Below are 13,950 nucleotides of genomic sequence, written 5' to 3' on the forward strand. Positions count from 1 at the left end.
GTGTGTTATTATACTTGCTATAAATGTTGCTCTAAGGTTGCTATTGAAATTAATGAAAACATTCATGCTGACTTAAATGAATGTTTTTATACAGTGATTAGAGAGAAGTGATTTGGTACATCACTAATGAGAAGGCAAACAAAATGCTTTTGGCAACACATTGTTAGGACTAAACTCTAAGCCACTGCTGGAAGAAAGAATTTAATATACATTTGAAGGATATTCTGCTGTGGTTCAAATCTTGCATCAACTGTCTTCATTAATTATATACTAGGCAGCATGTTTTTCTCAAATATTAAAATAGCAGTTGGGGTGGGAGAAAAAACATGACATGTAAGCTAGCAGATGATAGAAATGTATTCCTGTATTTATATTATCAGAAAAGTTAATAAAAAACACATGATTTTGTCCTGTACAAGGCAATGTTCACATGCATGTTGTTGATAGCAACTTATCTGGCTTCTGGCCCTGATTCCTTGCACAGCGGAATGTGCCTAATTTTTTTATTAGCTACTTATAATTATCCTTTGGTTTTCTGTAGCGTTAAACAACTTTTATCATTGGTTCTAAGCTTTGTTAAAATGGTAACAAGTTAAATGTTTTGGGGTTTTTTTTTAAAGAGGAGTGTGACTTCTTTAAGAGTCCCTTTTCACCTCAGCAGAACACTGAGAGCCTTGTCACTGGTAGAAAAAGAATTCATTTAGCTACAAGAATATATTTTCTAGAATCAGAAATTACCAATAGATCTTCAGCACTGAAGCCTGTATATGTTATGATGTCTAGGGTTATTTTCCCAAGAATGTAGATGGCCTGAAAAATTTATTTTCTTTTTGATAGTATATGAGGTAATATAAAAAAAATATTTATAATTTTGCTGTTTCAACTGCTACTCAAGGCAGATGCTAATATAGAGAAAATTGTTTAGATCAAAACCTAGTGCAAGATCCAAATGCACAATTCCTGGAATCTTCATGCAAGAGGACTAATTTACAGATACCGCAGGTTACATAACCTGGTGCAAGACTTGTATTCTTTCCACGACCCAGTATCAACATCCAAAAATGGACAGTTGACTTGAATTCCCTCTCAGTTCTTCAAGCTGGAACTTGTCTGCATTTGCATAATGCACAGATGTTCAATGTTATTAATCCAAAAGGAGAAATTCACCCCAGTGTTTTGGAGGGAAAAAGACATCCTGCATTTCCTAAACTCCCTGTACGAGTCTGCGTGGCCAATATGTGGCCTCCTCCACCAGTGAGGAGGAAACTGCTGTATGAGAAGCTACAGAGGGAAATGTGCCTTTAAATATGAGTAATCTGCTGTTAGTTCCATGAATGTCACATTTCCTACAAAGAAAATCCTTATTGTTGTGTAAGTGGTGAGAATTTTTGCTTTAGTTTGGTTTTGTGGGGTGGGGTTTTTTCAGTTGTTTTAGGTTTTTTTCCAACCCTGAGCGTTTTGAAAGCCTTTACAAGTTTAAATTTCAAATGTGTGCAGTACAATTTAATGTGTTGTAGCTTTGAATTTCCTGAAAGAATAGGGAAAGGGTTGCCATATGGGATTAAAGTAGGCTTGTTTTAAACTGCTTAGAACTTTTCTTCAGATGTTCCAACAATCAGAAATTTGGTTAAAATACAACCCATTAATTTTTCTTGTGAAAGGTTATTATAGTTTTATGAGGAGAATAAGGAAGTAAACTGACTTCCTACTAAAAATTCCAGATTTCTTCTGCCACATGTTGTTTTCCTTTTTTGATTTAATTTCCTATACTGTATATAACAGAATACCCATCAGATCCAGAAAACTTAAGCTGGAGGAAAATCCATTAAATAATTCAGCCTGACTTTCCAATTTTTACAGATTATAAAATGCCACTTGTTCACTTGTGAGTTGTGCTTGGTCCTCTTTGACAAATTCATGATGTGTGCATGGATGCTTAATAGAATTCAGTCATAATTAGCTTTCATTGGAAGCCATGCAGGTGGTTTTGAAGAAGTTACTCATCATAGAAGAGTTTAAATACTTCTAACCTGATGAGCCTTATTTCCTAAGACTGTATAGAAAATAAAAGTGGAAGGTCACTAAATTTGGATAACAGAATAGCTTATAGTTATGAACTGAAATTCAATTGCCGTTTTGTATTATGTTTTTCCACAAACCTGACAAACTTAAAAAAAAAAAAAAGCAAAACAAAACAACAAAACCAGAACAAACCAAAAAAAACAAACCAAACCAAAACAAAAAAAGTTTTAAAAAAACCACCCACAAATCCCCAAACACCCAACCTTGTAAGTACAAACTACATTCTTTTCTACTTAATTTCTGCATTTACAAATCCTGTGGAGCATTATGTGAAATCTAAAGTCCTGTTTGCATGTTTATAGACCTCAAATGTTGGAAGGATATTTGGGATGTGAGCCCAGACTCTGGAACTTTTTATTACTATGCTCAAGAAAGAAATACATTTAATGTACTGGGGATATTGTGCTATAGGCCAAAGCTTGGTGGATTTTTGCCATGACATTATTGGAATGCCATCTGAAGGAATACAAGACTGGAATATACAATGTTCCTTTCTGAAACCTGATCCTCAACTCTCTGGCTGTGATCCAATATACAGGTCTTGTCCCAGCAAAAATTACATATTTGGCATTTTTCAAGGCAGCTCCCTGACTCATTACTGCATGGAAGAACCCACTTTTGCTTAATGCATTCAGGGAAAGTGGTATCTTCAAGAACTAATGTTTAGAAACAAGAACATCAAGAAGACTGTCCCTGGGGTTTAAGGTGCCTCTTGCAGTGCTCAGCCCTGTGAGTGCAGATCCCAGGTGGGGTTCAATGACAAGTTCTCCTACAGAACTCATCCCAAAGCTAAGTAAGCTACTTGTAAATATTTATCATAAATTATTAGAGCAATTCTTGGGCCTGAATGGTATTAAAACTTACAGAGCTATTTTCCCTGTAACTTCATTGATGCCTGTACTTGTATCTCAGTGCTGAGAATTAACCTGCTTGTGAATTCATCTTCCTGGGCAAATCTCAGATCTGGACATCTCTCTTTCCCTTGTCTTTTCCCTGTCACACACGTGTCCATAGACACTTGCTTATGACACCTACAAAGGTACAAGTGTGTCAGCCTCCTCCAGCCCTTGTGCACCACTTCTGACATATCCAGCCTGGAGCAGTGCTCACACTGTCTCTTGGAATAGAATATTTGGGGAGGCACAGAGAGAACTTGGCTTGTCAGTAGCTTTGCCACTGTGGGAACTTGTATTAGACCTGTTTTCTGCCAGGACTTAGTCCAGACTGGCTAGGTCTGCTCTTCACCTTCTGTGTACTCCATGACAGACATAAAACAACTAAGGAACTGGGGAATCCAGGCCATGGCTTGCAAAAGGTACATTAAATGGTGAAATTCATTAGTAATAAGAAGCTGTTTTTCCACACAATGTGAACACGAATCAGCCCTGTGAAAATACTGTCCTACTTCTTTAAAATAAGCATGGAAAAAATTGGACATTCTGACAGAAAAAGGAACTCTTCAGCAAACAAAATTTTGATGTGCTGAGTGAGGTATTTAATAACTAGCTTAAAAACTTACCTGACCTGCATGCAGTGTACTCTGGCAATGCTGATCCTTTCCTCCAGATTAGCTTTACAGTCAGCAAATTTCAGGCTTCTTGCTCTGCAGTGGTCCTGGCACGGCAGAGAGAATTCAAAGGCAGCTGTGGGGTTTGCTTTCAGACACCTTTCTGACATAAGCAAGTCCCTTATTTTTTCCAGGATTCCAAAACACATGCGCCCTTCCTGCAGGCTTTCTGCTCTGCCCATCTCTTGGGCTCTGCCCCTTCTCTCATGGTTTATCCCCATGGCACAAAGCCAGCTGCTTTCAAGCAGTTCTCCACCCTTGTCACACAGGGCCTTTTGCAGCAGGTCTGGCATTCATGTACCTAAGACAGCTGAAACAGGAATCCTTCCTACCACTAGTCAAATCATGCACATTGAAGCAAAACACATGGAATAAAATCCCTCAAGCTGTTCTGTTTCTCTTTCGTGAGACTCTGATATTGTTGGTTTAGCTCTGAGATTGGCCTTCCTCACGTTAAGTAATTGCACTTGCTTATAGTAAAACCCCACATCTGGTTAGATGTAACTAAAGTGAGGGATTTTGTTAGCAGCTTAATGTACTCTGGTAAACTGTTTCCGTTTAGAAATTTTGGGCTTATCCAAATGTACTGAATGATTTGGAAAGGCTCCTGGATTTATCAGTAATTAGGGTGAATTTGGAAGAATTCCCTTTGGAGACAATTGGCCTTGCACGTTCTGAAAAGTGTGAAAATGATGCAGATGCTTAATCACATGATGTGCTCTTTAACCACCCCTTTCAGACACTAACACGTGTTTTCTTGTTGCTGTTTAAAGGTCAAATGGCTGGCGATCACACACGGCTGGAATTCCACAACATAGAAACAGGAATAATAACAGAACGGCGCTACCTGTCTTCCGTGCCTTCTAATTTTATTGGGCATCTACAGAGTCTCACATTTAATGGCATGGCATACATTGACTTATGTAAAAATGGAGACATCGATTATTGTGAGCTAAATGCAAGATTCGGGTTCAGGAACATCATAGCAGACCCTGTAACCTTTAAAACAAAAGCAAGTTATGTTGCACTGGCCACGCTACAAGCGTACACATCTATGCACCTTTTTTTCCAGTTCAAAACCACCTCCCTGGACGGATTGATACTTTTTAACAGTGGCGATGGAAATGATTTCATTGTGGTTGAATTAGTAAAAGGGTATGTATGGATTAGCGTAATGACAAAACCAGTCCATTCGAAATGTGTGTGCAGGAGGAATGCACGGGAAAGTTTAGGATGCAAATCTTTTTTTTTTTCCTGACTGGATAGATGTGATTGGTAAATGTTTCTTCCTGTTCAACTTCATGTGCTTTATTGTGACTCTTTCTTTCAGATGAAGCTAGATGCCTGAAATGTATGAAAGTAAATAATAGGTATAACTTCTCTCGTGCTTACCACAAAGAAGTGCTAGTTTGTAGCCTCCCTCTTGTTCTCTCTACGTATGTATGCATGACTTGGTACATGGAGTGCTCGTTGCTTTCCAGAAACTTGGGACTGCACCTCAACTCATCCAAACGAGTGGCAATTTCTCGGAATCACGGTTGCTTCCTGATCTGGCATTCATTGTTGTCTTCTGCTTTAGCCAGCACTGCTGACGAGTGCAAGCAAATAGAAAATATTAGACATAATAATTATTGCCCCCTTGCTATGTAAAGAAAAAGGAAACTTTTCCAATTTTTTCTTTTTCCCCAGGTATTTACACTATGTGTTTGATTTGGGAAATGGTGCCAACCTCATCAAGGGAAGTTCTAATAAACCTCTGAATGACAACCAGTGGCATAATGTCATGATATCAAGGGACACCAACAACCTACACACTGTAAAGATTGACACTAAAATCACAACACAGAGCACAGCAGGAGCCAGAAATTTAGATCTAAAAAGTAAGTACAGTGATTCTTGTATTATTTACAGTGAGGGCCATTACAGAATAATAAACAGAATAAATCACAGATGTAAAGTACCTTATAATTATTTAATATTGTATGAAACCTTTTATTTTATAATAATCAGTACAATAACAAGAGATTACATCACCTTACCCAGACAATGCCAGTTTAGTAATACTTCTGCACAGGCAGGTACAACTTTAAACATGTAAAGATCCCATGGGAATAAAAAAAAAAAACAAACCCAAAAGACAAAAAATGTAGGGAATTATAATAACACAAATTCGCCCATGTAAACCAAAATATAGTTGAGGGACTAAAGGAGGCTTACAATGTCTATGTGAAAAGCTTAACTTTTACATGAACATAGGTTATAAAAGTAGCATAACATACTCATCTGAGTATGTAATATGTAATATTACATCATGTAAATTATGTTATGCATCATAATTTTGATGCATTAAAATATGCATGTAAATGTGTAATGCATCATAATTTTGATTGCAGGTGTGATAAACTTTGTTACCAACACTAAACCTGTATGTTATAAATTTAGCTAGATTCTTAAGATCTATGTTTTCTAAACATATGTATATTTTAAAATAAGTGATAGTAATGAGTTCTATGGATGGGTTTCTGAAAAGCTAATTTGTATCTGAGGAAAATGTATTTTTGAAAGGATGTATAGGTATACTTTTAAAATTACAACCACCTAATCAGACATAAGAATATATGTTCTAGTCATGTGGAAATGTAGTGTGTATCTTACGATTCTTTAAAAAGGCTCTTGGCAGGAAAACTGAAATTTCATAACAGTCAAAGATATATGATATTTCAAAAGCCAGGATGTTCAAAGTGGATATTAATATTCCATCAAGAGCTTATTCCTTGCTGAATTTTCTTTTAACTGCCTCTGAGTCACAGATAATGAGCTGACCTTGGTAATTATGCTGGATTTTGTGATATTTTACATGTTTGCCTCACTTGAAAGTGCTATTAAGATTGTAAGAAAGACTGTGAAAACAGTATCCTGATATGTCATAATCTTCAATAAGAGATTCTTCTATTTAAAAACCTGGCATTTCTGATAAAGCTTTTTGGGTGGCTCACACTCCATTCCTAAAGTAGCATTTCAAATTTGTGCCATGCTGGTTCTCAGGTTTGTGTTCTTTTAAACATCATCGATTTTTTTATTGATACAGTGTAATATTTCAATATCATTTTTGGTGCTGTAGAAAAAGCATTCAGCTTGCTCCTTGACATTCTTAAGATGGCAAGTGCTACTTAATGCATATCTATATGTCTTTAATATGTTTGGTTCTTTTCATAGTAGTTAAACCAGACATGGGTAGGGAAAGAATATAAAAAACAAAAAAGCAATCCTGTTGCGAACTGATAATTAACACAACCATTATAAATTTATTTATTTATAAAATATAAATATTTTATTTACTTTTCAAACCGATTGTGGTGGGTCTTTGGTGTGCCGCCTTGTTTAATGAAAGTTCCTTAAAGAAGTTCCTTCGGCTCAAGCTCTCTCCATGTGCTCGCTGAAGGCACTAGAGAGCGCTGTGATCTCACCCAACGCTGCCGGGCTCAGCCTGCAAAATCCGACATCCCTTCGCATCCCTTTGTGTGCGCCGCTTTGAAAATGCTACTTTCGCCTTACGCTTTTTGAAGTAAAGCTGTATCCGTAGCTGCCACGCTTCCTAACATTGAATTCCTTTGGAATTAAAAAAAAAAAAAAAGGATGAGGGGGATGAAAAAAGAAACTGTACAGAGATTTGAAGCAAGGTGAATTGTGTTAGATGATTTTCTATAATTTACCACCCAGGGAATGTGGATAGGGAAAGAATAACAAGCCTGACGTGTTCAGTGCAGGAATATATAGCCAGCACCTCTAAAACTGGTCTAGCAGGTTTAGCATACACAGGTCCTCAACATCAGTCTTCTCATAATAGTATGCCTCATTTTATTTTATTGTTTTAAATGTATTATACTCTATTTTTCTCAGTCAGCTTCCTTTAAATATGGCACAATATATAACATGAGAATTTTGGTCGAATCTGGGAGGGGATTCAAGCTCATACTTTTCAGCCAGCAGGCTAAAAGGGAGAAAAAAATTTGCCTTTCATTACTGTTTTTCCTTCCTTAGTATTCTGTAGAAATTATCTACTGTATTTGCTTCTTTTCTATTTTATGTCTGTGTTTCTTGCAGTTGTGTGTTTCTGTTGTGCTATAAACACTCTGTTTACTTTCCTGATATAAATAGTTACAGTAAATTCATTGTCCTGTACTGCCTTAGCCTTAGCAACAAAACCAATGCAAAATCACACTTCCTGCCACTGGTATCACTAGTTCTGCTTAACCAGAGTTATCATTAGGTAAAATAGAAATGTGTGCAGATTGCATGAAACCTGCGTCCATTCTGAGTAATTGTTGAGTTACCAGATTTCTGATTTGAAAATCCAAGCTGATCCTAGAAAAAGAAACCCACTATATGTGGGTTTTTGCAAATACACAGTGAATTGAGCACAAAGATAAGACACAGATTGTGTTGTTGAGCCTGCACAGCATGGAAGTTGTCTGGGAGAGTAGACAGCTGCCATAAATGTATGGGAGAGAATTTCCAATATATGTTTCCTTTTGGGTGTAGGATTTGGCTATATAACACAGAAAGTTCATTATCTCACACACCGGTTCCCTGCATAACCTCTGGTAAAATTTCAGCAGCTACCTGTGGAAACACATATATTACATCCTGCAGCCTAATTATTGCTGTAATTAGATGAGTAAATTATAAATTGGGGACAAATAAGTGAGTGAAAATAATTCTGTGTTTGGATTCCAAGAACTGTGTTATTTTTCCTCACAGGGAAAATTAGCAAAGTGTGCTGAGGTATAATTCTAGCAATAACCCATAAAGATAAATGAGTCTGAAGAGCAAAAGCAGTGCAGCTCAAGCCTACCAACACAGTTACACAGCAAATTTCGTTTCATATATTTCATGAACAGGTTCCCTGTCCTGCTTTCAGGATAGCTCGGATGGTTGGCATGGGTGCAATTCAAGGCCTGAAAGAGTTGGGTGGAGGGGAATTCTTGCCTGCTGTACTTGATGCTGTGCTCTGATGTTGTAAGGGGTCTGAGTAGCCTCAAAGGGCACAGAAAAATAAGAGAAAAATTACTTATTTTTTGGAGTGACCACATTGGTGGACAAGGGAAAGATTACAGATGTCATTTATCTGAACTTCTGTAAAACCTTTCACACAATTACCCACAACATCCTTTTCCCCAAGCTGGAGAGAGGTGGATTAAATGATGGATAAGTAAGTGGTTGGACCGTTGCATCCAGTGGTGGTCAACAGCTCAAAGTCCTGATGGACAACACTGACAAGTGGTGTGTCTCAGGAGTCCTTGTTGGCACCAGTGTTATTAAACAACCTTGGTTATTGACATAGAGAGAGGGATTGAGTGCACCCTCAGCATATTTGCTGATGACACCAAGCTCTGGGTGGTGTGGTTGGCATGCCCGAGGACAGGATGCCATCCAGAGAGACCTGGACAAGCTGGAGTAGTGGACCCATTGTGCTCTTAAGGGGTTTAATAAGACCAAGAGCAGGTGCTGCACCTGGCATGGGGCAACCCTCAGTGTCAGCACAGGTAGGGGGGTGAACAGGTCAAGAGCAGCCCTGCCCCAAAGGACTTGGGGGTGCTGGTGGATCAGAAGCTGGCCACGAGCTGGCCACGTGTGCTGGCAGCCCAGAGAGCCAAACGTGTCCTGGGCTGCATCAGGAGCACCGTGGGCAGCAGGGCAGGGAGGGGATTCTGCCCCTCTGCTCTGCCCTGCTGGGACCACACCTGGAATATTGAACCCAGCTCTGGGCTCCCAGCACAGAAGGACAGGGGGCTGCTGCAGCCAGTCCAGAGGAGGCCACCAAGATGATCCGAGGGATGGAACACCTCTGCTATGAGGAAAGGCTGAGAGGGTTGTGGTTGCTCAGTCTGGAAAGGAGAAGGCTTTGGGGTGACCTAATTTTTGGTTTCCAGTTCCTGAAGGAAGCCTGGAAGGAGGCAGGAGAGGGACTCTTTTAGAAGGGTGTGTAGTGACAGGATAAGGGGGAATGTCTTCAAACTGAAAGAGTAGTTTTAGGTTAGATATTAGGAAGAAATTCTTCACTGTGAGGCTGGTGAGGCACTGGCACAGGTTGCCCAGAGAAGCTGTGGATGCCCCATCCCCAGAAATGTTTAAGGCCAGGTTGGATGGGTTTCTGAGCAACCTGGTCTAGTGAAAGGTGTCCCTGCCCATGGCAAAGGGTTTGGAAAAGAATGATCTTTAAGGTCCCTTCCAACACAAACCATTCTGTGATCCTTGTTCCTCTCTGTTGCCAAAGAAATGTTGTCTTCCTGTCTCAGACTGTGAGTTTTACAATGTCTATAATGTCTCTTCTCTCTCCGCTTTTTTTTCTGTGTGGTATGGAAAACAGAAATTATTTTATTTTATAAGTACTTGAAGATGCATGATCTGCTTCCGAGGAGGAAGACATCCTCAAGCACACTTTATATCCACTTACCTACTAGGTTTAATCTTCCTTTTGCTTCTCTCCTACACATATAGGCAGTATTTTAATCCCCAGAGCTTTCACATGCTTTTTTTAAACAGCAGGCATAAAAATCCTTGCAAAATCCAATCAGAATTCTCTTGGAATACTCATCAGAAAATTAAAATATTTATTTTTTATAAACTGAAATTAGAAGTTGAGATATTGCACTCTTACCAAACGAGAAGGTAAAGACTGCTGCAGTTATTTTAGACTGAACAATAAGTAGTTACAAACTTTTATTTGAGTTGGTAGTTTCAGAACTTCAGTATCTAATCCAGTTTTAAACTTTCCAGATCACAGAATATATTCAAGATATGCTGTATCCTCTAAGATGATCTGCAGTCATCCCAATCGTGATATTGGGCTAACTATAATTTTTAGAAGGAAATCACCATTCTGAAAAAAAAATTCTGTACAGCTCAACATTTATGGGTTAACTTTTGCTGCCGGTGCATAATTTCATATGTCAAGACTTGCTTCTTTGAACTGACATTCATAATTTCAACTTGTCTCACTGCCATCATCTTTCATGTGGCCTTCTCAAATGTCAGTTTTAGAGCCTATTGTAAGTCATATGTTATTCCTGTGCTGTTACATCACTGCATCCTCAAAAAATGCTATTCATATTAGAGCACACATCAGAATCAGCCTACCTGGATTAAAATAACCTGTCTAGATCTCTTGTCTGTTTCACTTTTATTTCTGTATCTGCTCACTGGCCCCTGGCTTCCTTTATTCTTTTGAGATAGGGCTGCTTCTTCTATCTATGTTTGCTTTTTCACTTGCTGTTTTGTCCAATACTATGAAAACAGACTAGACTGAAGCACCTGAAAGAATAGTTATATTAATTTCTGGTATCACCAGTGATTTTACAAATGCACCAAATTATAGTTCTTCAATGTGCATAAAGATTTGCTTGGCAATTAATTCATCCTTGTAAACTTTGAATTCAATTAACTAAATTAGCAGTGGATCTACTAGCCTGGCATATTCATGGATGATTTGCAATAGTCCCTTAATCTATTGATATTTCATTTGCCTGTCAAAATAGGTTATCCACACTGAGCTAAATTAGTCTTGATCATAATGAGGAATTCCTGTTTCAGCAGTGAGAACTGAAATTGTTTATATTTTATGTAATATTTTTCTCTGTTGTTTTATACTGAGGCAATTATTATTGTTGCCTCTTTATATGACTTTTTCTCTACATTGCAAGGTCTCCATCAACAGCAGTGATCCTTTATATTTTTATCACTAGAGAAACAAAGCTTTTAGAAGCACAGAACATTGTACAAATGAACAAGTATTAATGCTTAAATTTCTCAAATAATCATGCGTGAGCTAAATGTAATGACCTTGCCAGTGGGCTGTGAATTCTTCATGCAGAAATAATGTTCCGTTCCAAATACAGAGCTCCAAATACTGTCAACAGCAAATGGATCTTCCCAGTGTGACCTATTGGAGTAGACAATGGCAAATGCAGATGTTGTCTTCCTGATAGTGAAGGAAAGCAGATTTTGTACAGAGAAAAAACAAAGGACTAAAACTGAGAACTCTTCTTTGGATCATCCTATGTAACAAAGTTCTAGGAGTGGATAATAATAGGTCATTGGACAACCTGGTCTTATGGGAATTCCTTTATCCTCCTTTTTTTATCACTTTTTACATGCTACTTCTAAACAATGCTGTCTACCAGGCTGTGAAAATAATTTTGATAGTGCTAAGCCTTCAGAAATTTTATCCAAATTACCAAAATTACAAGATGTAAAAAATTGAAGACCTATTCCAGTAGTTCTAGGTTAAATGAAGATATTCTAGAGTTTGTACTGTGAAGTCAACAACAATGCAATAATCTGTCAGATCAGTTCATGGTGAAAGGGTTTTTGTTTTCTGCCTCTTTTCCCCTGTTCTTCTCAGTCTTTCATACATATATGACTGGATAGATTTGCCTTCATTCCTACAGCTGTTTGACATGCAGGTTATCACTGCTCGTAATTGTAGAATTTCTTCCAAGTCTTTCTGGAACACCAAGCAAAAGTTATGTTGAGAATTATACAGGAAACATAAAGGCTCTTAAAACTTACCAAAACCTTTGCATATTTAATATAAATATGCATCCACTGACTCCTAGCCCTCCCCACAGATACACAGAGTGAAGAAGCACATCCTAAATTTGCTTTAAAATGTGCTGCTGTGAACCCCCATTACCCTTGGTATTTTAGCTGAGTGATCCTTTTTGCACAAAAGGGCAGCTCCATGGAATATCCTGAGAGTCTGAATGTGATGTCTTGATCAAAATAAATATCATATAAAAATTACTCTCTGTGAACCTGCATTCAAAATGAGAAGGTTTAGCATCTCAGCTGGTTGGTAGCTTTATGTGGAGTTTCCTTTAGCTAACTCTTCCTAGCCAAAGGAAGAGCTTTGCAGATGATGATTTCTGAGGTCTAGTAGGTCTGCTGGAAAGAGGAATTCCTCACTATTTTGGAAGCAAGCTCTGCTAAGAGTATGTATTGGCTGATAAAACAGAGAGTGAAAAATTATAGCAGGAGGAAGGGAGACCTGAATATACTACGCCATGCAAATGCCAGCTTTGTTAGGTTCTGTCTATTTTTGAGGTGTGTGCAGTCTCCAGAAGTGGTCAGAACAGGAAAGAAATGAAGGACATTTGATGTGCTTGAATGCCTCACCTCTCCACCACAGCCATCCCACTCACACAGAGTAATTGGCCTAGCATTGATTATGTGGGAGATGGATTGCCACGCACATTTATATGGCAATTAGATTTTATTATTTACCATTTAACATGCATCACCAACTTTCCTCACAGTCCATTGCACAAGCAGACTGCTTTGGTTTTACATCTGTTTGATCTTTTTCAATGCCAGTGCTCTTCATCTAGTCTTTAGAGGGGGTAAAAGCAAGCAGAGAGAAATAAGAGTGGCTAGGGCTGTGAGGATTTTTATTGTCAGGAAAATGTCAAATGTTTTTGTGAAGCTGCTTCTTATGAGAGAAAAATTGTTTTTGAAAACAGAATTCTTGGGGAAATGGTATATTTTAGCCTGAGAATTCTTCAGATGTGAGCATTTACTTTTTGACTATCTCCTTTTGTCTATTCAGTACTTATCTCCTGAGGATGTTGTTGTGTTGTTGCTCTTTCACACACACCAGCACTTCCTATGACACAGCTTTACTTGCCTGTGAAACATGGGCACATATGTGTAATCTCTAAGGAGCGCTAAACTGAGATGAAAATTGTAGTAAGAATGAAATCTGAGCACCAAGAGGTGAGTGCAGAATTGGACAGCACATCCAGTTGTCCAATTAAGGGAAAGTTTCTTGGCAGAAGAATTTGTGGAACCGTGGAAAGTCTTCAGTGTAGTTCTGTGTAGTGTGATGGAATCAGGAGATTGAAGGTGGAGCAGCACCTGTATCTCCACTTTGGACTGCCACAGAAATTGGTGGCAAGTGAAAGATACTGTTCCTGGTGCACCCTTAAACTGTAAATTCTTTCTGGTACCTCTTAATTTCCTTTCCTTTTTTTTTTTTTTTTTTTTTTTTCTGTTAGTGAGGACTACAAGGCAATCCTACAGTGAAATTGTAAAAAGAACAGTAAAGTATCACTCAAAGGAAGAAATATCTTCAAAGTTCAATTCTCTTGACAAATAACTACAATATGTACTATTGTGCCAATAAGGGTGCCTGAAGAAAACCCACAATGTCAGCATTTCAGTGCTGGTGATTTTTTTTTCTTTTCCTAATACATTTAATGGGGTATTCAGGCAAGATACTGAAAGCAGCATAGAATTGGGGT

At 38.2% G+C, this 13,950-nt stretch overlaps 1 protein-coding gene across 33 annotated transcripts in view; it reads left to right on the forward strand.

The window, feature by feature from the left end:
* Positions 1 to 13,950, forward strand: part of NRXN1 (neurexin 1) — a 668,143-nt gene that overhangs the window by 308,230 nt on the left and 345,963 nt on the right. For all 33 annotated transcript variants that reach the window (XM_030269639.4, XM_030269642.4, XM_030269660.4 and 30 more), the window contains 2 exons: positions 4,423 to 4,804; positions 5,339 to 5,529. In XM_030269639.4, the coding sequence (XP_030125499.1) occupies positions 4,423 to 4,804; positions 5,339 to 5,529 (573 nt within the window). The remainder of the gene's footprint in view (positions 1 to 4,422; positions 4,805 to 5,338; positions 5,530 to 13,950) is intronic.

The sequence above is a fragment of the Taeniopygia guttata genome, chromosome 3 (assembly GCF_048771995.1).
Source record: "Taeniopygia guttata chromosome 3, bTaeGut7.mat, whole genome shotgun sequence".
NCBI classification, from domain to species: Eukaryota; Metazoa; Chordata; class Aves; order Passeriformes; family Estrildidae; genus Taeniopygia; species Taeniopygia guttata.